At 37.0% G+C, this 25,640-nt stretch overlaps 1 protein-coding gene across 1 annotated transcript in view; it reads left to right on the top strand.

Annotated features, from left to right (window-relative positions):
- The window catches only part of FAM83F (family with sequence similarity 83 member F), a 35,635-nt gene extending 10,860 nt beyond the window's left edge, over positions 1 to 24,775 (top strand). The window contains exons 2-5 of the mRNA XM_070947299.1: positions 2,767 to 2,934; positions 14,176 to 14,297; positions 17,728 to 18,416; positions 24,441 to 24,775. Coding sequence (XP_070803400.1) covers positions 2,767 to 2,934; positions 14,176 to 14,297; positions 17,728 to 18,416; positions 24,441 to 24,505 — 1,044 coding nt within the window. The 3' untranslated portion in view covers positions 24,506 to 24,775. The remainder of the gene's footprint in view (positions 1 to 2,766; positions 2,935 to 14,175; positions 14,298 to 17,727; positions 18,417 to 24,440) is intronic.
- The last annotated feature ends 865 nt before the right edge of the window (positions 24,776 to 25,640 follow it).

Raw genomic sequence — 25,640 nt, 5'->3', positions numbered from 1 at the left:
CTAAGGTAGGTGAAATGAGGACCCAGTTTATGGGGGCAATAAGCTGACTTTGTATAAAATATACAAAAGTATGAAGGCTATTGCTTAACGCATTGTAAGCCGCCCTGAGTCTCCGGAGAAGGGCGGCATATAAATCAAATAAAAAAATAAATAAAAAAAAATAGCAAATTTAAGCAGCATTAATAGAATCATAATTACTAAATCATAGGAAATAATAATTTTGCAGTATTCCACACTTGTCAAGCCCTACAAGAATCAGAAAGATTGAGAAGCTGGAACTTGTGCAGAGAAAGGAAACAAGAACAATTGTGTCACTGGAAACAAAGCCTAAGGATTGAATGAGGTAACCAAGTTCAGTATATTCTGCCTTGAGAAAAGACTAAGAAAAAAAAATCTACACCTAAAAGTGTGGCAGAGAGAAAAACATCAAAATCTGTTTCCCTATTACCTGAGAATGCAAAACACAGAATAATGAACTACAGAACTAATAAACTACAGAAAGGAATTTGGTTGAACAATAAGAGCAGTTTGACAGTGAAGTTAATTACTGAGGAAAATAATGAGAATCTCTTTGTTGAATATATTGAATTAAAGACTGGATAGCCATCTAACAAGGATGCTTTAATTTGGATTCCTGCACCAAACAGAGAATTGACTTGATTATTACAATTGCCTCTTTCTTCTTCATAATGCTAAGATAATGTTTTTACCTAAACATTTTAATATATTTTTAAGAGGTAGCATAACCATAAACAACAGTTTATATTTCAGTAGTTGAGTTCTTAGTTTATATAATGTGTTAATGTGATTATTGTTTAATTTTGTGCTGACTCAGATAATAGGAAACTCACCCAACAGTGCCTGAAGCAAGTCATCATCAGATGTCTTAATAATAAAATCCTTAGGTTCTTTATTCCGGGATAAGATAGGAAGGGTTATTTTTCCTCAACCCTAATTGCTACTCTGCGCTAGTAATTTTTTAAAATAAACATAGAAATATGCTATAGACATTTAGCACAATCTGTTGCTTTGTTCTGAGACAGTATTATAAAAAGCGATATCCTGTCTTGATATCCAAGGTAGGCCACTTAGAGGTAGAATTATAACCAAGACTCAAAAGTAAGCCAAATGTCTATTATAGGTATATATTGAAAGTAACAGAAAATGAAGAATGTTAATTCTATGCCTAAAACAAAACATTGCCTTTATTATAATCTAATGGCAAGTGTTTGTTAAAATTCTAAGACAAAAAGAGCCAGTTTTGTGGCTCTAGTATTCATGCTTTCTTAGCTCATCCCATATCAAGAGTTTTTATTGTTGTGAGAAAATGGGAGTTTTTTGTATAAATAATGAAGGCAGAATAAAAATAAGTAATAAATAAAAGCTAATCCTACCATTCAACAGGTCAAGGAAGGAGCTTCCCTAGAAAATTGATCTTAGATAACCATCTAACTTAAAAACTTTTATTACGTTATTTTTTATTTCATATTTGCTTATATTTCACCTCATGCCTCTATTGAGAAATATTTAACAAACGTTAAACCTTTTTAAAATGCAGTTGATTTCTTGCAGGACTGGTGACATTGAAAGAGCCACCTATAATATGAGGAAGATTTCCAGATTTCCTATAGTTTTGTCTAGGCCTGTTTCACAAGGGGAGGGAAACCAATATTGTAGTAATGTATTAATCAATATTCAGCTAGGAGGGGTGTAATATGTGTACATGTGTGGGGAATTTTCTGTCTTTTTTAATGCATTTTTTCAATATGTTTCAATATGCAAATGTTGGGGCATGGATAGCCTGGCTGTGGGGGCATTGAGGTAAGTCAGTGTTGGGCTCATGGGGCAGCTCCACTCCTCTGCCTCATGGCCGTGGCAACGGCATGTCGCTCAGCCCTCTGCTCCATTGCAGCTGCGACGGGGCTGCTGGAGCTGCTGCTGCGAGGCAAGGCAGGTGTCAGGGTGTGGGTGGCCTGGCTCCAGGGGCCCTGAGGTAAGCCGGTGTGGGGCGTGTGGGGCAGCTCCATCTCCCCACCTCGCAAGCAAGCAGAAGTGGGCCTCCTATACATGGGGGAAAAAAATAAGACACCCCCCTGAAAATAATGCTACTGCTTATTTTGGGGCCCAAAAGAAAATAAGATCGGGTCTTATTTTTGGGGAAACACAGTAGGCCAGTGCTGGGGGCAGGATCTGGGAGTTGAACATTTTTATAACGGCTAAGATTGCAAAATGCAATACTAAAGATTGAACCTGCCATCTTCTGAATACAAAACATGTGCTCTACCATTATTAACTAACCTGTACTGTTTTGTCTGAGGCCAAATAAGAGCCAAAATGACTATTTTTTAAATATATGAAGTATATTTTAAAAAATTATAATCATTGTTAGATGAAGAAGTACCCTGTTGATATATTGGTGAATGGAAAAAGGGATCTTCCTAAATATAGTTTAAATTGTTCTAAGGAATGGGATGGGGTTGGTGTGCACTGTATTGCAAAGAGATTGAAACATATTATTTTGGTGTTCTTTAGATAGTATTTAACACAGAACAATCCATGCAAGCCCCAGGATGACTGAACAAGAATGAACTGGTTTCTACAGGCAGGAAGACTTATGCTATGAAGTGATGGGTTCTTGAATAAGTTAAAGCATTGGTTTCTCATTCACGGAGTGTGGGTATATATGATATGACATGCCTACATCAGTACCTTTTTTCAACATTACTTTTTAAAATAAATGTGTGTTCTCTTCTTGTGCATGTTCAGATAATTGCAATAGTCATGGATCAGTTCACCGACAGGGACATCTTCCGAGATATAGTAGATGCAGCATACAAACGTCGGATCCCAGTCTATATGATCCTAGATGAAGAGGGCTCCATACTCTTCCTGGAGATGTGCAAATGCATGGACCTAAATGATTTCCATATCAGGGTAAGGATATATTTACTGTGCAATAATTAATATAATTCATACCTGATTAATACTGCAACATATTGTTCATGTTTATCTAGGACAGAGGGTTTGAATCTTCCATAAAATTTTATAGATGCTGTGATTGCCAAATATGATAGTTTAATACAGAGAAATACAACAGACTACAACTTATTTTTAAAATCACAATTCAACCAGATACTATTATGTAGTACCTATTCATTTTTTAAAATCTCACTTTGACTTTCAAATTCCCTCCTTTTGCCATCTCTCTTTTCCCTTCATTTTTTTCTAAAAGAAAAAGAAAATTGTGATAGTGACAATGATATGATCTATAATATTTCAGTGTGTAACATATTTATAGGCCAACCACAAGGTGAAGACAAATATACAGGGAAAATATCCTAAAATCATAAAGTTATTTCATATTTCAGGACAAAGCAAATACACTGTTTTATTGATTTGTGGGAATTGACAGCTGATTACAGTTAATGAAAGATTAGCTGTGATTTTAATTGCAAAAATCATTATCAGTTTTTCTGTTAAGTTAAATAAAAAGAAAATTAAATATATTTTTAAAATGTCAGAGTGGGTTTTATAAGCATCCAAATGGTTCTTTCACATCAACATTTGATATAACTTTCAACTATCAGTTGTATCAACTTTCATGTTAACAGCATTTCATATATAAGTCAAGAAAGTTTCTACAGTTAAGTAATATTTAAACAGTTTGCTTTTTTGTCATATTTCATCAGAGAAAAAAAAATTGCCTGTGCAAAAATCCAAAATAACCTTGATGATAGTCAGAAAGTCTTAAGGCATCTTGTCTAAGGAGAGTTTGAAAGAAATTGCAAAAACTTTCTGAAATAATCTGTTTGATCATAAATTAATCGTTCTAAATTTCTGCTTCATCTTGCCCAGTCTCCAATAATTCATAGAATTTTATGCTGAAAAATCCTATAGTTTGTTAAGAGAGGACACGAGTTTAATTTCTGATATATCAAGTTAAAGATTTTATTCAGAAGGGAAAATTTTGGGTAGAAGTGATGAATAACTGTGGGAACAAACCTACTTGAATTCAGGAAGGGGTGGACATTGTAAACCATCTTGTAGGTGGTTTTGTAATAAAGGACAATGATTAAATTGAATTTTAATCCTGATGTAACATAGAATTGTTAGAATTCATAGGAATTTGAGGATCTCACAATCCAAGGGTAGGATTATAGCTTGTTTGCACAAAGCAACAAAATAACATGATCTACTAGATTTTTAGAATGGGACAGTATGAGAATATATTTTACTAATTCCCAACATTTTTCCTACAAGTACAGAAAAACATAGTGCCATCTTAGTTTCAGATAATTATGTACCTGCAATATATTTCATCTACTTTTTATCAAATCACCATGAGACTTGGAGAAAAATAAGAACCTTGGTAGCTCTTTTCTTACCTCAACTGCCTTTCTTAGGCAGAGAATTTTAGGGCAAAATACTTAAGGCTTCCTATGACCTAAAAGAGGAACAAAATATCTTCTTCCAGGAAGATGGGAGGAAGAAAGCTAGGCTTTAAACCCTAGAGCACCGACACATATATTTAACTGCAGCATATAATGTTTATAATATATGTGTTTTATAATAGTCTGCAATAAAGTAACTAATTTTGCTGAGTCATGTCTACGAACCTTCTGTTGAGAAACCAGTTCCTGAGTAAGTGGTCAGGGTTTAAAATAGTGTTTCTCAATCTTGGCAACTCTAAGAAAGGGTTGAGGAATTCTGGGAACTGAAGTCCACACATTTTTAGAATTTAGAATTTCCAGAGCTGAGAAATGCTACTTTAGAAAGTCAAGATTTTTAGCCCTGCCTAGATCTGGTTGTTACTGCCATCGTTATAGGAGGAGAACTTGCTTTAGTAGACCAAGGATATACTGTAACTATAGCTTCTCTTGCAACCCCTAACATCTCTCCAAATTCTCAAATTGCCAGTAAGCAAACTAATATTGATCCAGATGGATTGGTCAGCTCAGACAATGAACCAATTAGCCAAACAAGACACAATCTAGCACATGGGTGTCAAACTCACCACGTCACGTTGTCTTCACATGACATTTTCCCCATTCACGGAGCTGGGGTGGGCATGGCCTGCATGTGACGCATCTGGCCCGCAGGCCGCCAGATTGACACCCCTGATCTAGCACAATTGACAGTTCTAGGACCAACCCTGACCTAATAATGGAAATCATTATTGGAACAGCGGCAGCCACTGCTGCTCTTCAGTATTGAGAACCTGCCCCTATGTGATTAGATTTAAAGCAAATTTAATACTTTCCTTGTTCAAAATAAACAATACACCTGTCAGATCTCTATAACAAATGACACAGGAAACAAGTGTAATACATTCAAGGACATAAAGGTGTCCGATAAGTAGATTTGTTGTAGAAAAGCTAATGAAGTCAATATACTTCAATATGAGGAATTCTCAAAGTCTCAAAAATAAGCCCTATTTATAAAGAAAGCAAGGGTTACCTTCTGTGCCTCTTTTCTTTCATCTGTAGTATACCTGGCTTGAAGCCACTTTATTGTAAGAAAGCAAGACAAAACCTGTCTTTTGTTCTAGTAATGGAATAGACTGTTTCCTTATGAGAATTAATCCCACAGATCTTAGACCTGGGGTTTTTCCACTGACTAAGCCAATGGAAATCCCAGATAGAGTTTATAATAAACCTAGTGATGCAGAAGATTCCTGAGAATACTGTAGGCAGTAAAGAAAACAAATGGATCATTGAACAAATCATCATAGAGTTATCACTAGAGCTACAAATGACCAGGCTCAAATGATTCTGCTTTAGGCCCATTAATTTAAAAAATATTCAAATTATACAAAGTTGTAATTCTCCAGAGAAACTACTAATGCTGGGAAAGGTGAAAGGAAAGAAAACAAGATGACCAGCAGCAAGGTGGATGGACTCAGTTACAGTAGAAATGAATGTACTGAAAAGCCAGGTAAAGGAAGATCATAATGGAAAAAGTCTATTTGATTGCTAAGAATTGGCAACAACTTGATGGCACTTAATCAATCAATAATTGATCCCATCCTCTCAGTTTTAATTGAAATTGGTTTTAATTGGGTTATTTTAATTACTGGGCCAAAATTATTTAATTGTTTTTAAATTGTTTTTTAAATTTTATATGTTATGTTTTATCTCGGCTGTGCACCGCCCTGAGTCCCGCAGGAGAAGGGCGGTATAGAAATATAATAAAATAAATAAATAATGAAAGAAGTTATAAAATGAGCAGCTCTACCTTTTGATGTAGAACACACCAAACCCAAATCACTGGATCTCCCTTGGCAAACCCAAAGACTATCTTTGATTACCCAGTCAAAAAAGTGATTGCCATCCATGAAACCCATTGCTTCTGACAGAATAAGCAATACAAGACTATCCTGCTGATTCCCAACTTTTAGTTCAGGATATGGGCTGACTGAAAATGGTGTCAACTTCAAAACGGATCAGGCCTGCCGCAGCCATCTTTCCGTTTCTCAGCTTCCCTCCCATACTGTGTGGCAAGCTGAGAAATGGAAAGATGGCTGCAGCAGGCCTGATCTGTTTCAAAGTTGACAGTAGGATCCCCCTAGAAAGCGAGAAGCACTGGAAAACATCAAGCACACACACACACACACACACATTAATGAAAGCCAGGGTCCTCTCTATCCCTAGGAAGGTTCTTTGGGATTCTGGGGGTACTTCTCATGAAACTTCCTGATCAATCAATTTGCCTTCATTTTTTTAACAAAATTTTTTATTGAAATTTATTATAATACAATACAATACAATCAGACAGTGTTATTTTTCTACACAAGTTAGATTGATTCTCCTTTACATTTCATCATTCCAAATTCCTATATGCATTTTAAAATTTGTATTAACTTTTATCTATTCTTTATTCGGTTATCAATCCACTTGTATCAATCATCCCACACCATATAATATTCTGAGTCTTCTTTCTCGTTTAATTCTAACGTTAGTTTGTTCATTTCGGCACATTCTAGAACTTTCTGGATAATATGTTCCTCTGGTGGTGTATCCTTTCCTTTCCAATATTGGGCATAAGCTATTCTTGCTGCAGTGAGTATATTTATGATTAAATATCTTCTTTTTTTCCCATATTTTGTCTTTAGTATTCCCAGGAGAAATGTTTCAGGTACCAATTCAATTTTTTCGTTGATTGATTCTTGTAGCCAATTTTGAATTTTTCTCCAATACCTCTTCGCTTCGGGACAGGACCACCACATATCAAAGAAGGTACCCTGATGATATCCACACTTCCAACATTTGGGGTTTACATTTGGATAAATTTTTGCTAATCTCGTGGGCGCTAGGTGCCACCTGTATAACATTTTATATTGATTTTCTTTGTATGTTGCCGCTTTTGTTAATTTATAGTTTCTATTCCAAATCGTCTCCCATTCATTCAAATTTATATTATGTCCAATATTTTTGGCCCACGCTATCATTGGCTCTTTTACTACCTCTTCCACCCTGTCGAATTCTAATAAATAGTTATATAATCTGGATAGTACTTTTTTTTTCTGGGCCTATCAGTAATTTGTCTAATCTATTTGTTTCCCCCTCAATGCCAAATTCTTCCTTATCTTTTTTGTACCTAGATTGAATCTGCAAGTATGGCCACCAGTCAATATGTATTCCCTGCTCAGGATTGATTACTTTTGAGGTTTCCTTGGTTATCTAGAAGCTCTTTATAGCTAATCATTTTATTGAACTCTAATGTATTTGGGTATATCATGGCTTCCATCGTCGATAGCCAGTTTGGGATTTTCATGTATTGTTTTCTTTTAATTTCTTCCCATACTTGTATTAATACTTCTCTTATCCTGAGTCTATGGAAATACGTTTTGGTCTTTTTCTTTTTGTCCCACAAGAAGGCGTGCCACCCTTTTTGTAGGTTGTGCCCTTCCAAAATTAGGATTCTTTTGTTTCTTAGATTAACCCATTCCGTTATCCATACTAGGGTGACCGCTTTATATTATACTTCCCACGCTGGGAGTCCAAAATCTCCCCTACTTCTGTTGTCTTGTAGCGATCGCAAATTAATTCTTGGTTTTTTCCCAGCCCAAATGAATTTCCTAATAATTTTATTAATTTCTGTGAAAAAAAAATTTTTTTTTGTAAATATTTTTTTTATTTTTTCCCAAACATAAACATAAAATATAACTTTCAAGAACAGAGTTTCAATCCGGTCGGTTAACATGCTTACATTCTTTTAACACGCTCTATTCCACTTTTCCATTACATCTTTTAAAAATTTAAAACAGCGAAAAAAAATAAAAAACAAATTTAAACATAAAATTCTAACACTTTCATCTAAACAAATCTAATATATCAATACAGTTTTAACTTCGAATTAAATTTTAGCTCATTATCTCTGTATCTATATCTCATCAATATCCAAATAGTTATTAACAATATTCTAGTCTCTTATTTTAATTATATACCTTACAATTTTATCACCAAAATTATCAAGTTCAATTTCAATACAACTCCATTTTGTTAAAATTTATAAAACACAATTTTATCAACATCTTAATTATTTGACCCTTTTTATCAAATCAAAATATCTTGAACTTTCCAATTTAATATCCCACATATTACACAGTTTTATCACAAGAACATATTGCTTATTCTTCTCCAAGTTATCAATTCTTTTGAGATTATTCCCAATATTATCTCCTTCCAATCTCCCAACATTATTGGCTGATTTCCAGCATATTGTATTTGACTAGTTTCTAGCATAAGCTTCTCCCAGACTCCCTCCATTGTTTGGCTGATTTCCAGCATATTTTGTTTGGCTGATTTCTAGCATAATCTCTTCCAGAAGTCCTTCCATTGTTAGGCTGATTTCCAGCATATTTTTCTCCAACTCTCCTCCTATTGCTTGGCTGATTTCCAGCATTTTATTAGCTGATTTCCAGCATTTTCTGTTTGGCTGATTTCCAGCATAGTCTCCTCCAACTCTCCTGCCATTGTTCGGCTGATTTCCAGCATTTTATTTATTTTCTCACTTACTTCCTCTGAGTCTCTAACTCTTATCTAGTTAGTATCCTTCACCTCATTGTTTTAATTTTCCCTTACATCATAATTATCTATTTAATCTCTATATCTCAGCATATTCATCAAAATTAATTCTCATTATGTTTCATAATAATCATCATTTCCCATATTTGTTAAATTAGATCACAATTTATCTCTATCATCTGTGTATTTCATAGTTTCATTCAGTAATATGTTAATCAATCATAGTCAACAGTCTAACTTTGTTTGCAAAATATAGTTAAGACATATTACAACAAATAATAAGTTTTCTTAAAATTATCTCATATTAGTATACACTTCTCATAGTAATTTTTAACCACTTAGTATATAAATCCCTATTTTAATTGCCATTTATTATTATTTTTTCTTTATTATTCCAAAAACCTTCCTGTTTAATCCAAAAGGAAAAAAAAAACCCTTTTATTCCTTTAAGCTTTTAAGCATTACATTACAATTTAGTTACATTTAGTTTAAATCTGTTTTGTTTCTTCTTTTTCCTGTCTGTCCACATGTTCCACTTCAAAGTTCATCTATTCAAATTAAAAGTTCTATGTATCACTTTAATGCTCTTATAAATGTCTGCTCCAAACATGATATCTCCACTTCCTGTCTTTGTTCGTGCGCCACACCTTCTTTTTGCTAAGTCTGTAAATTTCCATTATAGAAAAGGTCCAAGATCTTTCTTCTTAAAATCACCCAGAACAGGATAGAAATTTCCAAAGTTTATTAGTCTAATGTTAATTCCAAAGTAATCACAATAATCCAAAGTAAAAAGCCATTTAGGATATTTCTTTTCCAAGCAGAAAGTAAAATCTCTTCAATCCACTTTCCTGCTTAGTCACCGCAGACTTCATGGCAATTTTGTAGCCATCCGTCTGTCAATCTTCATTAACTTTGTTAACTTTCACAGGTTTAAATTCTCCCAAAAATACTTCTTCAATCCACTCCAAAGAGAACAGAAAAAAAAAAGTCCAATTTTCCAAATTATTAGAAACAAATTCTTCTAAGCCAAATTAATTAATGCAAAGTTTGTCTTGGGTCTCCATTTTTCCCCCCTTTCTTTTAAGTCTTCAAGCCCCACGGATCAGTAGCCGCTGTTTAAGGTTGGGGTCTTATTTTAAAAAAATATTCCAAGTAATCCCTTTATTTGCCTGGGTTGGTGTCACTCACCCGGCTTTGAAACACTCATTCTTTCTTCTTCCTCCTGCACGATCTTGTGTCCCGGTCTGCCGCCGCCATGGCTGCCTACCCCCGCCGCCGACTTTGAGGATTCCCTCTGGCCTCTGAGGAACTTGCCTGTTCCTCTTGGCCCTCCGAGGCGCTCCTCTTCACCTCCCATCCCTACAAGATGGGGGTCGATCCGAAGACCGGTCGGGCAGCGGTTTGTCAGTCGGGGTTTCCATGGGCTCGTTAGAGCCCACTAATTCCCCGACTGTGGCGCCGCGGCTCCAGGCCAGAAGTCTCAGGATCAATTTCTGTGAAAAAAATTTTGTCTAAGATGACGGGTATCGTTTGGAATAGATATAATAATTTGGGCAGTATATTCCTCTTTATCGATGCTATCCTGCCCAGAAGTGATAGTTGCATTTTCCCTCATTTTTCCAAATCCTGTTTTATTTTTTTAACCAGAGGTGCACCTGGAAAACATCAAGCACACACACACACATTAATGAAAGCCAGGGTCCTCTCTATCCCTAGGAAGGTTCTTTGGGATTCTGGGGGTACTTCTCATGAAACTTCCTGATCAATCGATTTGCCTTCATATCCTGTGCTTTTACCCATCTAGCTTCTGATGTCGATATCCCTTCCACTGGACTAGATATTGGACTCTTTCCTTCTACAGCCTGGAATCCAAGATCCTCTTTACCTCGTAGTGGTTCTCCCCTTCTACTATGATTGGACCTGGAGCTATCCTTGCTACTGGCCTCAGTTCTGACCCTACCATTGACTTACATAAACTGTAGAGGAACACCGGGTGCAATTTTCCCACTTCCCACACAGTATGGGAGGGGGCAGGGGTCTGGAATGTCAGGCTAGTGCCTCGTGGTGCATGTCCCCCCCCCACTTCATTGACAGGGACTAGCAAATGAAATATGAGGTGAATTAATTGATCAGAACACTGTTTGAATTAATCCAGATCTACTCAGTGGTGGGCTGCAACCGATTTAACAACCGGTTCTGTGAGTGCGCAGCGTTCAAAATACAGCAATTTGAAGCTCATCTGCTTACCTTCTAAGGCAGCCCCAGTAAGCAGAATAGCAAAGGCGCGGAAATCAGCTGTTTCGTGTGAATCACTTGAGCCAGAAAGAAGGAAATATAGTACAGGATAGGGCAGGGGCAGGTGGGTGGGGGAGCTAATCATCAGAACTACCAGTTCGCCCGAACCGACAGCAGCCCACCACTGGATCTACTTGTTATATGATAATTTCTGGAAAAAAAATAAGTAGGAAAGACACCACAATTGTATTCTATTTAAGAAAAGTTCTGCACAATTTAGACACTGGACATTTTCAATATAAATGCTTGGCTTAATGCATCCTCAATCTTTTCTCAAAGCAACTACAAAGTTCATTTTTGGGGGGAAGGGGGATATTTTGCAAACAGATTCCCCAAATGTGCTAAATTTGGATTCTTTAGAAACAAGGTAGTCTTGATCCTGAGACGCTTAGAGAGTGGAGCAAACAGAAATTGAGCTGCTCATCAATGCCAGTCAGTCTTATTACTCTACAGATTCAAACTAGCTGTGAAATGTAATCACAGGTCTTAGTAAAGACTGGCATGGGCAATTAAATAAAAACCTTCATCACATGTAGCTATGGTTTGCTACAGAATGATGCATTCTCTCAAACACACTGGGCAGTTTTGGGGCCCCAACAATGGGCCCTGTAACACCACTGCTCCGTGAGCTGCATTGGTTACCAGTCTGCTTCAAGATGTAATTGAAGTTATTGGTGATTTACCTTCATGGCATGGGTCCAGGTTGCTTGAGGGACCGTCTCACCCCACTGGGATTGGCCTGTCCCACTCACGCCAGCAGGGGAGGCATGCTGCAGATCCGATGATTTCAGCTGTTGCTCCTGCCCTCGGGAACATCTTGCCCTTGTGAGTTTGGCTCAACCCTCCTATCTTTTCGTAAGGGTCTAAAGACGTGGCTTTGGGTAATAGTGGGGGAACAGCACAGTGGAGGTGGTTGATTGAATAATAACAGCACAATGGAGGTGGTTAATAATAATAACTTCCTCTCACTCAGTCCCCACCCTCCCCATGTGTTCTTGGTTTTAATGTCTGATTTTAACTTTTTTATGTTTTAACTGTATATGTAACTGTAAGCCAGCCAGAGTTACCTTATGATAAGATGGGCAGCCAATAAATTTTATAAATAAATAAATTTAAGCCATGGACAGTTTGAAGATAGCAGCAACTATTTTTGATTTTGTCCAGAAATGAACAGATAGCCACTGCAATGATTTAAGCACAGGCATAATATGCTCTAGTTGATTTTTTTTTTTCAAAACTAACTTGACTGCTGAGTTTTCTATCAACTGAACAACTCAGCCCATATAGAATACATTACCACAGTTAAACCTGGAGAGTAGTAGCGTGCACCACAGGTTTAAGATCATTATCTTCCAGAAAAGGATGCCATTGGCATATAAATTATAATTGTTGAAAGATACTTTGGACCTTTTGCCTCAATCTGGGAAATCAAACATAGGAATTTAGGTCTAGAAATACCTGAAATTGTAAACCTGCTCTTTATGAGAGGGTAGCATTTATTCAGAACAAGAAAATTTAGTACTTTTCTGCCTAATTGCTCTTCACATCCTTATTTCATCAGGATTCAGTTACAGATTATTCTCTCATCTAGCCATTTACTGAGTGCTATAGATATTCAGGGAAGCATTACTGTTTCCTGAAGATACCACAGAGAAAAAGACATAGAGGCAGCAGCATATTGATAGCCCTTGGCTTCAAATCTCCTGATCATCTGGTTCTATGTAGATATTGAAAGACACTGCAGACAGAATGGAGCCCTCGGGGACACCATATAATAGCTCCTGTTTTGACAAAGAATAGTTTTTGATACTATCTGAAATGTACCTGAGAAACATGAAGGGAAACACTTAAAAACTGTGACTCCAGTTATCAAACCTATCCAGTGAAATTATTATAGCTGAAAGATGAATCTAAGCTAAGAGTCACATTCCCTCTGTCAGTTCCCAGCCTATCCATTAGACTGGCATGGGCATTCTCCCCCTGTGCCCATCCTTAAGTCAGTTTCAAATGGGTAAAATAACTTACTTTCTTCAGTACTCCCTGCAATTGAGAAGCCACTATTCTCAATCATCTTACCAAATCAGAGTTAGTTAGGTACTGGTCATAATTGCTTTTCTCTGAGGATGTCCAAAACAGGTTTCTTAAGAAAAAGTCTAATGATTGCCTCCTTTCAATACAGGTAGTCCTCGACTTACAACAGTTAGTTTAATGACTGTCCAAAGTTATAACAGCACTGAAAAAAGTGATTTATGATTGTTTTTCACCTGCGACAATTGCAGCATTCCAATGTTCATGTGATCAAAATTCAGATGTCTGACAACTGACTCATATTTATGACAGTTGCAGTGATTTGGGGTCATGTGATCACTTTTTATGACCTTCTGACAAGCAAAGTCAGCAGAGAAACCAGATTCCCTTGACAACTGTGGCAAGAAAGCAGGATCATAAAATGGGACAAAACTCATTTAGCAACAGAAATTTTGTGCTCAATTGTGCTCGTAAGCTGAGGACTAACTGTAACGAGGAACCCTTCTTCTCTTAGACGTTTTATGATCCTGCTCAAAAAGTTCAAACAGGTGTGGTTATTTTTTACCTCCACACACCTCTCTTGATGCTTAATCTACCTAAGTCAGTACGATGTAATGATCAAGTGATAAGATTGGGAAAACTAATTCTGATAGATGGGTGCCTGGTGAATAGCCCTGTCTACCACAGCAGTCATTTTGTGAGCATACCTACCATATTCTCCCAAAACTCCAAATGTGCCTTCAACTCAAGATATTTGCCTATCTCTAACATAAGATATCATAACCTCCTTTTGTGCACTGTTTAATGTGTCTTTTCTTTTTATCAGAATATTCGTGTACGTTGTGTGACTGGAGTTGGGTTCTACATGCCAGCAGGGAAGATCCAAGGCAATTTGGCCTCTCGTTTCTTAATGGTAGATGGTGAAAAAGTTCTCACTGGATCTTATAGGTATATATGCCTTGCCTTCAGGAAACCAGAGCTTAAAACTAGATTTATGTTTAAACCTTCGAAACTTGGCATTCCATTTTTCCCTAAATATTTAGCATTTAAAATCAGACAATTATCTATTTACTGGGGCTCAAAACAATATTTTGTCAGTACTTTCCCACCCTACTCTCCCTTTCTGAATTTTCCAGATAGCTTTGGGCTGCAACTCTTATTTTTATCATTGGTATTCTGGCTGATGCTGATCGGAGTTCAAATCCAATAAAATTGGTAGGTTTCCGGATTGTGTACCCTGTGTCCGCAACTTTCCAAGCCCTTCTATCTGAGATCTCTCAAATAGTTTGAGAATGGACTTATAATATTTTTGTCTGCCTGTTTGTTTTATGATAGAGCTATTGAAGACTAAACAGTAAGTTAAGATAATTATATATTGTTCCCATTTTCCAAAGTAGAATTCTTCCAGGAACAGTTTGCAGGGTGCTGATCAGTGGTGGGTTGCTACTGGTTTGCCCCGGATTGGGCAAACCAGTAGTGGTGGCGGCGGGAGGCTCTGCCCACACGCCTGGACACTTCTGCACATGTGCAGAAGTGTTGCATACATGCACAAGTGCGCCCATGCCCACGAGCAAACCAATAGCGAAGGGTTTTGAAACCCGCCCCTGGTGCAGAAACATATGGGTGTTGCTGTTCTTAAGTCCTGACTGTGGACTTCTCGTAGGCTATTAGTGGAAGCAGGGGTGAAATGCTCCCGGTTGGGTCCGGTTCACCCAAACCGGTAGTAAAAAAGGCTACAGGTTTGCCGAACCAGTAATAAAAATGTTAAAAAAAAAAGTTCCAACGATCAGATGAGTGACACGCGATCGTCAGAACTTTTTTTTTTACTTTTTTAGCATTTTTTTACTACTGGTTCTTTGAAACTGGTAGTTTAAAATGCTTTAAAAAGATTTTTAAAAAAGTTCCGAAGGTCGCGCGTCGCTCACGTGATCGTCAGAACTTTTTTTTTTTTTTTTACTTTTTAGGCATTTTTTTACTACCGGTTCTCTGGAACCGGTAGTAAAAATGCTTTTAAAAAGTAAAAAAAAAAAGGCTCTGGCGATCACAGCTGTGGTGCACGATCCTCAGAGCTTTTTTTTTAACTTTTAAAAGCATTTTTTTACAACCTATTCGGCCGAATAGGTTGTAAAAAATGCTTTTAAAAGTAAAACAAAATGGCTCCGAAGATCACGCACCACAGCTAATCACACCCCTCCCCTCCATGCGCTGTTCTACTTACCCCATGCCATGGCATGCCTCCTTTTGGTGCGTACCTTGTGTTTGGCGCACAGCGCACATGCACAGCCAGCAAACTGGTAGTAAACCGATTCAGATTTCACCATTACTTGGAAGGATGTTATGTTTGCAATATTCTACTATAATATTTCGGGTGACATTGCTTCTAAAAAACTGAACCCAGTTCAAAAAAAACCCACTGTGTAACAATGCAGGACAACATTAAAAAAACCACAAAATGTTAAAATACTATTTTTTCCTAAATTTGTAGATTTCATTATAAACAATAATAATTAAGCTTTCTTATGAGGAGAAAAGTAAGCAGATATGTTACATTTCTCTATATATGTTAAACGGAGCACAAACTTTTCTACAGAAAATTCTATTATGTACAACACATAAAAATCAACTAAAATAATAAAACATATGTACCCCTTCACATAAATGGAAAAGCTAAATAGGTAGCATCTAGAAGAACAGCAATCAATGTTAAACATGCCCCAGTTTAGAAAACATAATTGCAAATTTGGAGCCAAATGTTTATTACAGAAGGCTGAAAAGCATTGATTATCTCAGATTTTTGGATGTTGATATTATTTGATCCCCAAACCAAACTTTAGAGCAGAAAATAAGTTTGTAAATTTAACATCCCTAGATGCTTCACTCACTCTAAAACTACTTGGTTGCACCATCTAGAGACCCTCTACGGAGATTGTCAGTTTTAAAATTTGAAAAATCAATAAAAATGTAAACTAAATAAAAGTTGTTAAAGAATTAATAAATGGTAAAATTTCAGAAGATTTTAATGTTCTCAGTACATTGAAATCTCAAAAAATTTAGCCACGATTTTAAATTTCTAGGTAGCCAAGATCAGCAGGGATGCTGGCTGCCTGAAAAGATTGTCAATCCATCCTGTAAAGCAGTTTCTCAGCCTTGACAACTTTAAGACATGTGGACTTAAATTCCTAGAATTCCACAGCCAGAATGGGGTTGAAGTCCACAGATCTTAAAAGTTGCCAAGCTTAAGAAATACTGCTGTAGAGATAAAAACCTTTTATCACACCTAGCATTATACTAAAGCCAATATTGCAAAAGGTTAGGGCAGAAGTCCCCAACCTCTGGGCCGCAGCTCATTACTGGGCTGCAGCCTGATCAAAACCAGGCCACGGGAGAGATGGGCAAGCACCCACATGTAAAGCTCCACTTGCGCCAGCAGAGAACACTTGCGCAAGTAGAGCTTTGTGTGTGTGCACAAGTACTCTCTGCTCAAATGCCCTCCGCTTGCGCAAATGGAGCTTTGTACGCGAGATCGAGTGCTTGCCAGTAGTGCGAATGGAGTTTCATACACAAGCACAAGTGTCTGCCGCTCGTGTGCGAAACTCCATTCGCGCAAGTGGAGAGTGCACATGCCACTCACACAAACAGAGCTGTGTGTGCGCATGCACCTGCCATTCACACACCCCCTCCTCTGCACCGGGCTGGCTGCCAAGCTGGAAAGGTTGGGGACCACTGGGTTAGGGCATCACTGGTGATACATACCTTTATTAATCTTACAGCTTAAAGCACAGAAGATGACATACAGTAAAAATCACAAAAATCTAAAATCACTGTTAAATAGCTGTTTAAAAATAATAGAAACTAAAACTCAAGCAGGCATCACAAGAAGATACAAAAATGCAACAAAAATAAATTACTGAAAAATACAGAATAACAGAAATATAAAGACACCATACCTGTGTTCCTGCTATCATATTCAATATCAACTTTCTTCAGTACAGTCCCTTGGAAGGAACAAGGACTTAATAAGTGTCAAAGAAAAAGGGAAGAAGGAAGTAAAGTACACCATAAAGACATTCTATTTTTGTATTTCCTTCTTATATCGGGGGAGGGGGGGGGGCTTTATGGTTCATGGATTATTCCTGGTAGCAAAGTTACATACACTAATTTGAATGCCATACAACTAGTCTTATGAAATATGATTCCCTGTGATTCTTTTGATAAGAAATAAAAAATCAAGTTTTTTTCCTAAGTATTTGATTGGGTCAAATCAATTAAAATATGTATTTCTGAATAGCAAGAGATTAAAGTTTTAGAAAATAGTGATTTCTGATTGCAGTTTTTTTCCTGACAGCAAAAGACTGACAGCTTTTTCCTTGTTTTACAGTTTCACATGGACCTCATCCCACATAAACAGAAATATTCTTTTGTGCCTTAGTGGACAGCACGTTGAAATGTTTGACACTGAATTCCGTGAGCTTTATGCCATTTCAGAGGAGGTCAATCTTTACAAGGAGTTGAACATTCCCTGTCCTTTCCGTCATGGTATTGGAAACCTTGGTTTTTCTTCCTCTACTGTAGCCCGAAAAGTTATCAACCCAAAATATGGACTGGTGATAGGTATTCCTCCAGGTGAAATGTTGCGCCGTCAGAGGGACGAGTCACAAGAGAAACTTGAAGGAAGAGAAGAACAAAATGAATCAAATAAACGACTAGATAGTTTTCTTAATGACCTTATAACAGTCAAGCAGGTGCTGCCGGATATAGAACCTCCACTTGAGAACTTGAGCGTAGCAGAACCTCAAAAGTTATTTTCCCGATTCCACTTAGACCTGAAATATAAATCCAAATCCAAAGAGTCTGTCTGTGACCGTAGGAAAGATGAATTTGCCGATAGGGAAGTCAATTTCAAACAAAGTAAGAAGTTTGGCAATGGATTTTTCAGAAGGTCCAAGCGACCTCCACCTTTGAATGTTGATGTCAATTCTGCTACTAATGAGACTGCTGAAGACTTGATGGGTGTGAAGATACCAAAGGAATGCAATACCAGTTTTCATAGTACTGGAGACAATTCAGGTAAATTTTCCTGGAAAATATTCTCACTTGTTTAGTTTCTCTTAATGAATGCACGTCACACAATCAGGCTTTCATTTTGAAAAGATGTACAATTTCCTTCCTTTCTCCCTCTCTTTTATCCTTTATTTTTCTAAATTTATCTACTGAACAGTAGGAATTAAAAGGGAAGAGAGTGGCTGTATGAAAGTATATTCTGTAAGCCTGGCATTATATGTCTGACCTCATTTAATAACATTGTTTTTAAGTGAGTAGGACAGAAGCTAAATATAATAACCATCCTTTTGGTTTTAAGAAGGAAATAGATTGTCATCTAGAGCAGGGGTGTCAAACACAAGGCCCGCAGGCTGCATCTGGCCCACGGGGTACTTAGATCTGGCCTATGGGGCCACCCTGGAAAGAGCAAAGGACCAGCCTGTGGTGGCCCAAGCGGTCTGCCAGCAAAAACAGAGCTCGGGAGGGCCTTGTGCAGCCCTCCCAAGCTCCGTTTTTTGTGGCAGAGCGCTCAGGCCATCACAGGTGCCCCTGACACGAGTGACGTTGAACTGGCTACACCTACCCGGCCCCCCCAAGGTCAAACACAACCCTGATGTGGCCCTCAATGAAATCAAGTTTGACACCCCTGATCTAGAGTTCTGTGAATAAGAATCATATAGTGTACAGTATACATCCTTAAACTGCTGTAAAGGACTTCAGTTAGAATTGCTGATGTAGATTTTGGAGTTATTGGCATTCGGGAAGTGCCTTGAGGTATTGCAGCTGAATTTTAAATAGATTCATTTTCTCTTATTTAAGTCTTCTGCTTTCTTACACCCAAAAGTGTGAATGAGATAATTTTGGCTTCTTTATCCATTATTAATGGTAAAAGGTTACATGAGATTAACAAGATAAACAAGATAAATCAGGGCAGGTTCACACCTGTGGAGACTGTAACTGTCATCCATTTTATCCTATGATGAATAGACTCAGAAAACAAATCCTCTTTTTGTTGTTCTATTTTGTATAATGGCTTGGGGAAGATAAAAATAATACTGGAAAAAATCCCTTTTGTCTTTTTAGTTTTCCACAATCTAATACAAATGAGATAATTTCCATACTAAGGAATTTGTGCGAGGGATTTGGGAACAAACAAAAAGCAATGAAGCCACAAATGAGCTACCTATAGTAGCTAGCTAGTAATGTATTAGCTTTTGCAAAAATCTTTGAAGTGACCTATGGAACCCCTCACAATATTTAAATTCTAGGGCTACAAAAGAAGCAATATAACTAATCTCGTATCTGTAGCACTCCTTCAGCAAACTATGAGAACATTCTGCTGCTATATTTTAATTATTAATATTCAGAGACATCTGTCTCCACTATGGAAGGCAATAGTTAAATTATCATGACTAATAGCCATGGATATTTTATCCTTCATTGAATATTTCTTCTTCCTTCTTAACAATTAGATGTTAATTGTTAATTTTACAAGGCTGAACTAAAAATATATATTCACAAGGGCTTGTGACTTCTAGTCCTTTACAGCAGCCACAAAACAATGTATTTTACATAAAAGTTGCCTTAGCCAAAATTTAAATACAAATGTTTGTTTAAGATTCTCAACTCAGTTTAGATATGGTACTGAAGATATGAATGTCTTCAGTCTCATATGAATGAATGTACTTGGTGACATTCTATTTTTTTTCATTCTGAAGAGGAATTTTTGCCTATTCAACTTTATAATAAATGAGAAATTAGATCTGATCACTCTGAAGTGAACATATCTATATAGCCTACTTTGCAAAATATAATTGATGGAAATATGAAGAACCATTTTCTGATAATGAAAATTACAATGCTATGTATGGGAGGCAGCAGATTCAGATCATTAAAAAAGCAGCCAAGGGGTTAAAGTTCCCTTTACATTTCACAGCTTATTCTTGTATGGAAAATATTATTAAAACTTCAGTGAGTTGCAGAGTTTATGTTTCAGTTGACTGCTGTTAAGGCCCCTTTTGGAGATTGACAGTCTATCTTGTTTGACTAGAAATCGTTATAGCACAAACTGCAGGTTTTTAAGTAAATGTGTTTTGTTTAATTGACCAGAGGGCATGTAGCAACCCCTAGTGACAAACTTACAAAATAACAGGGACTATGTCCCTATGTCTGCCAAGCTTTCCTGATAAATTTGTATTTGATATCTATCAGATAAGCTATACTGCTTTCTATTCCATAACATATTCTTATTGTTTTATATATATATGTAGTCCAATCTTATCTAATTGGTGCTTGGTAAGAAACTTTCAGGAAATACTAGGGCTAAACTAGACTGGGAAGCAGAAAAACATCCTGGAAAAAGTCAGTGCCAAATTATTTTCATATTGTTGCCAGATAAAGTACATGGGTATGGCCACAAAGTAGCTAATGGTCAGCTTGAATGAGGAATCCATAAACTGGCATTAGAGTTTTTTTCAATGCTGCTGTCTAGTGGCTAAGTTTGTATAACAGCACTGGTGATTAATAAAATATGTTGATATAAAAATTAAAGATCAACGGTAGTTGCCCAGAATAGCTGAAAATATTGTAGGAGTCTAACAACTGAATACTAACGTAGAAAGATATTTTTATTCATCTTTGATTACAATACTCAAAGACAGCGATTTTCTTTTAAAGGTCACAAGGTTCTTGACCAGTAATTAAATTGGAATCTTAGATGAAAATATCTTATGCACAGGTGACTTAATTCACCCTTGCCAATCTAGTCCCTCCTAGATGTGTTAATTTCAGCTTCTTTAATTTCTTGACCTTTGCAAGGTCAAAGCAGCAAGCAAAAGATTAGTTGGAATAAGGTCCAAGAAAAAGCCTAGAAAATATTGTAGACTAACAATTGAACTAACAATTGAGACTAACACAGCAAGATATTTTTATTCATTTTTATTCACCAAGAGCTGTGGTGGTGCAGTGGTTAGAAAGCTGTACTGCAGGCTACTTCTGCTGACTGCTGGCTGCCAACAGTTTGGCAGTTCAATTCTCACCTGCTCAAAGTTGGCTCAGCCTTCCATCCAGATTGTTGGGGGCAACATGCTAACTCTGTGAATCGCTTAGAGAGGGTTGTAAAGCACTATATAAGTCTTAAGTGCTATTGCTAGAAGCTGCAGCAGGTGGTTCAAAATCCAAAGACAGAGTCAAAGGATTTAAGAATTAGTATCTAACGGCATGCAGTTTAGCTTGGGGTTACTGCTTTACTTATGTTGTTCATTATGGGAGGATGCAGCTCCATTCTTGCAAGGAAATTTGCAGAATACTTTTGCTCTTCTTTGCTTGGTGAGCTCTCACGCTGGGTGGAAATAGCAGCTCAGACTCCTCAACTTCAGAGACCAATGGCAGCTGTTCCTGTTGATTACTAGACAGTCCCACCTCAAATGCCTGTAGGTCCTAAGGCAGTGGCCCATCCGTTAACTCTAGAGCAGGCTGCTAGCCTGAGCTCACTATGATAGTCCATACTGTCATCAATTGGAAAAAGTTGATCTATCTAGCCTGCTGTTTTTTACAAGAAGTACTATACAGGTACTAAAGTATTTTGTCTACAGGTAGTCCTTGACTTACAATCATTCATTTAATGACTGTTTGAAGTTACAATAGTACTGAAAAGGTGACTTATGACTGTTTTTCACTACTATGATAGCATCCCTATGGTCACATGATCAAAATTCAGATGCTTGGCAATTGGCATGTATTTATGACAGTTGCAGTTCCTAGAGTCATATGATCACCTTCTGCAACCTTCTGACAAGCAACGTCAGTGGGGGAAACCAGATTCACTTAACAATCATGTTACTGAGTTAACAACTCAGGGATTTGCTCTAACAACTGTGATATAAAATGGGGTAAAACTCACTTAACAACTGTCTTGCTTAGCAATGGAAACTTTGGTCTCAATTGTGGTCGTAAGTCGAGGACTGTACTGTTAGTTCAAGATTATGAGGAAAGCTGAAATTGAAAAGTTCTGAATATAATCGGATTGGCAATGTTCTATTGTAACTGACAGATGCTGTCCAAAGCTCTTCAGCTAAGATATTCTCCATTAACAAATCCTTTTAACTGGACATCCCAGGGAAGTGATTTAGCCAGTCTGCTTGTTTAAACATTCATCTATGATCCTTCCCCATCACCGGAGTGCCAATAAGCCAGAAAACTAATTAGCTGGATATACTAGTAGGTAACAATATAAATCACAGATGGGATGCAGAATAATTTAAGATATATTATTTAGAGTGTGAAAATGGCAAAGGAAAAGAGTAAACATGTCTCCTCTCCTCTACTTTTCTCTTTCTGAAATTAATTTTACAAGATCTTGTTCTTAGCATTTACCTAGTTAGTCCCCAAAGACGACTCTGAAATGTAAAAAAAAAAAAAATCTTATTAAAAGAGCTGGCCCAATTTGCTATCTTTAGTGACCAAGAAAATAAAACTCCTCCTTACATGAACAAAAACCTATTGGACTGGCAATTTAATCTTACTTAAGTAGTTATAGCAAACCACCATTCCTATACTGAGAATATAGACTAATTTGAATGTTACATACAGATCTCTTCTCGATTACCTTACAGTATCATGCTACAACTGTAGAGAGGGCCTTCACATAGGTTCACCTGGTGTGACCTTTCCTAGACTGGAAATCTTTTATTGTCACCGTCATCTTGCTTATGGACTACTGCAATGGGCTTTTCATAGGGCTGACCTTGAAGATCACTTGAAAGCTCTAGGTATCTAGAATGTAGCAGCACAAGCAGTTGTGTGGACAATTTGATACGGCCATATAACACTTCTGCAAGTTGCATTGGATATCTGGTGCAATTCAAGATGCTAGTTAACACTTATAATGCTCCTTATGACATAGAGCCTGATTATCTGAGTGGCTACCTCACTCACATTTTTGCCTTTCCCATAAAATCTGAGAGGGGCTGTGCATTTCATATCCCATCCATTAAGCTTTGCACTTGATGGGACCCATGAAGCGTGCCTTCTCTCAGCACCTGCCCTCTGCATCCCCCATACTGCCCTGACTGGGCTGTTGTTTAAATGACCCGTGCAAGTCTTTAAATAAGCCTTGTAAACTTGGCTTTTTCCTCAAGCTCAGGGATAGGTTAGGCTCTGTCCACCCAGATCATATTATGACATTTTTATGGTGCATGTTTGTTCTTCATGTTGTGTTCATATGGTTTGTTTTGGTTGCAGAAATGATGGTTTTGCTTATATAGTTCCCAGAGTCGTTGCTGAGTTAAGCAGCCTTACAAATCTACATTGTAAAGAAATAAACAAATCTGTCTTTAGGCTTTTCAAGGAAGTGCTGCAATGCAGCAGTTGTGGCATTAGTGTCACATGAACAGCTTGCTGAATGTGTGGCTCAGACTTCACCGCCTCTCTTCCTGCTTGCTCAGTTGGGGGCCTTTCCCAGCACTAATGCCTGTGACTGACTTGTAGGGAATAATTAGGCAAAATTGTTGGCAGCAATAAGCAAGCATCACAGTTGCTGGGGCAACAGCTCTAGAGGAAAGGAACAGCCTGGGGGTGATCTTAGGTGGAACTAATGTGGGTGGGCTGCTGCTGTCTTTCCTAGGTTTGTTCAGCTAGCATACCTAGGATGTCAAGCAAGAAACGAAAGGTGTTGAGACGATCTTGTTGAGGGGACATCAGGTTGAAAAAGTTTGGTCTAATTTTTTAAAATAACACTTCAGAACCAGAGAACTGTATACTCTTATCTATAAAATTCTTATTCATTAAACAGCCTCAAAGATACTTACAGTTCTCATGATATTTTGAAAGTTTTAAAATGTGTATTAATGTACAAATTAGGAATAGCTGCAAAAAAGATGCTCAATAGTGAAAGTTTGTTTCTCTTACAACTAGATCAGGAATACCTGAGCAGAAACAAAAAGTGAGAATCTTGCCTGTATGATTTAGGATAGCAAAACATCAGTGTTTTCTTTTTAAAATATATATATATGTCTATTTTTTAAAAAGCTATTTATATATTTTCTATTTCAGGTAATATGAGTCCAAGTTCTCTCCCAGGGGGAAAAAATAAACAGTCAATCTGTGTGGTCTCATGACTGAAGAAAAACTACTGGAAAATTAGAATTCAAAATGCATCTACTGGAATATACAATAAGTGCATTCTTTCAAACTTTCAGTCTGACATCCTCACAATGCTGCATGTAACCACTGCAGTTTCCAAGACAGAGCTGGTATTGCCAGTTAAAGCACACCTACTGAGTAAAAGTATGTTCTGGAAGATCCTTGCATAATGGTAGCAATGTTAATTTTTTAAAAAAGCATGACAACTGCATTTTGGATTTAACTCTATTGCAATGTAGTTGTTGAAGAGTTGGGTGGCCTTATAAATGTCTAAATAAATAACATGTCAAGGTGCTTTCCTTCTTTTAGTGATGTTTTAGTTTGTCAGGCTTCAGATTTAAAAGAATGTGGTTGCATCATTGCTAACTGTACTGTATTTTATTAACTTTCTGGGATAGAAAATTAAAAATGAAACTAGTTTGAATAAAATATTTTTTAAATGTATAACATTTCTATTTCTATTTTCTTAAAATTTTATTAAAACGTCTGTCCTGTTTTTCAATAATATTAACGATGGATAGTCAGCCTTCCCAAGAGTACCATGCCCAAAGAAGCAAAGTAGCAGATGAACCTACATTCATAGGTTTGAGGGCTATTAATGAAGGAGAAATGTAACAATGAAATTACTATACAAATTCCTTTTGTTCTATGTATTAAGCCAACAGGATATAAGAACATAGGATGTAAGAATGGCTATTTAAATGAAGATCAGTACAAGAGATGCCTGCTGAGATGTACAAGACAGCCAAAATTTGACATAGCCTCCATAAATAGAACTGACTGTAATAAGCTGCAAGTAGTATACAATATAAGTATTGGCTATTATAAATAATATTTAATCCTCCTCATCCGTCCTTATTTTTAAATGTATTTATTACATAGCTAAACTTTCCATTTAAATATTCACAAAGATTCCTGCTATTTTATGCCCAATAGATCCAGCATTATATGGACATTGCAACTTCGTACTTTCATACTCTATGAATAGCATGATATATTCCAGACAGGTAGACCAGGGGCTTGTACAACTATATACAGGTATAATACATATATAAGTGGCCCTTAGGAACCAATAGTAATAAATATTACATTGCATTTTCTGCCATATCT

This window comes from Pituophis catenifer, unplaced genomic scaffold (assembly GCF_029215685.1).
Source record: "Pituophis catenifer annectens isolate HBS135680 unplaced genomic scaffold, rPitCat1.0.hap2 SCAF_7, whole genome shotgun sequence".
Classification (NCBI taxonomy): Eukaryota; Metazoa; Chordata; class Lepidosauria; order Squamata; family Colubridae; genus Pituophis; species Pituophis catenifer.
Note: the sequence above shows the minus strand (reverse complement) of the source record. Positions and strands in the feature narration are given on the sequence as shown.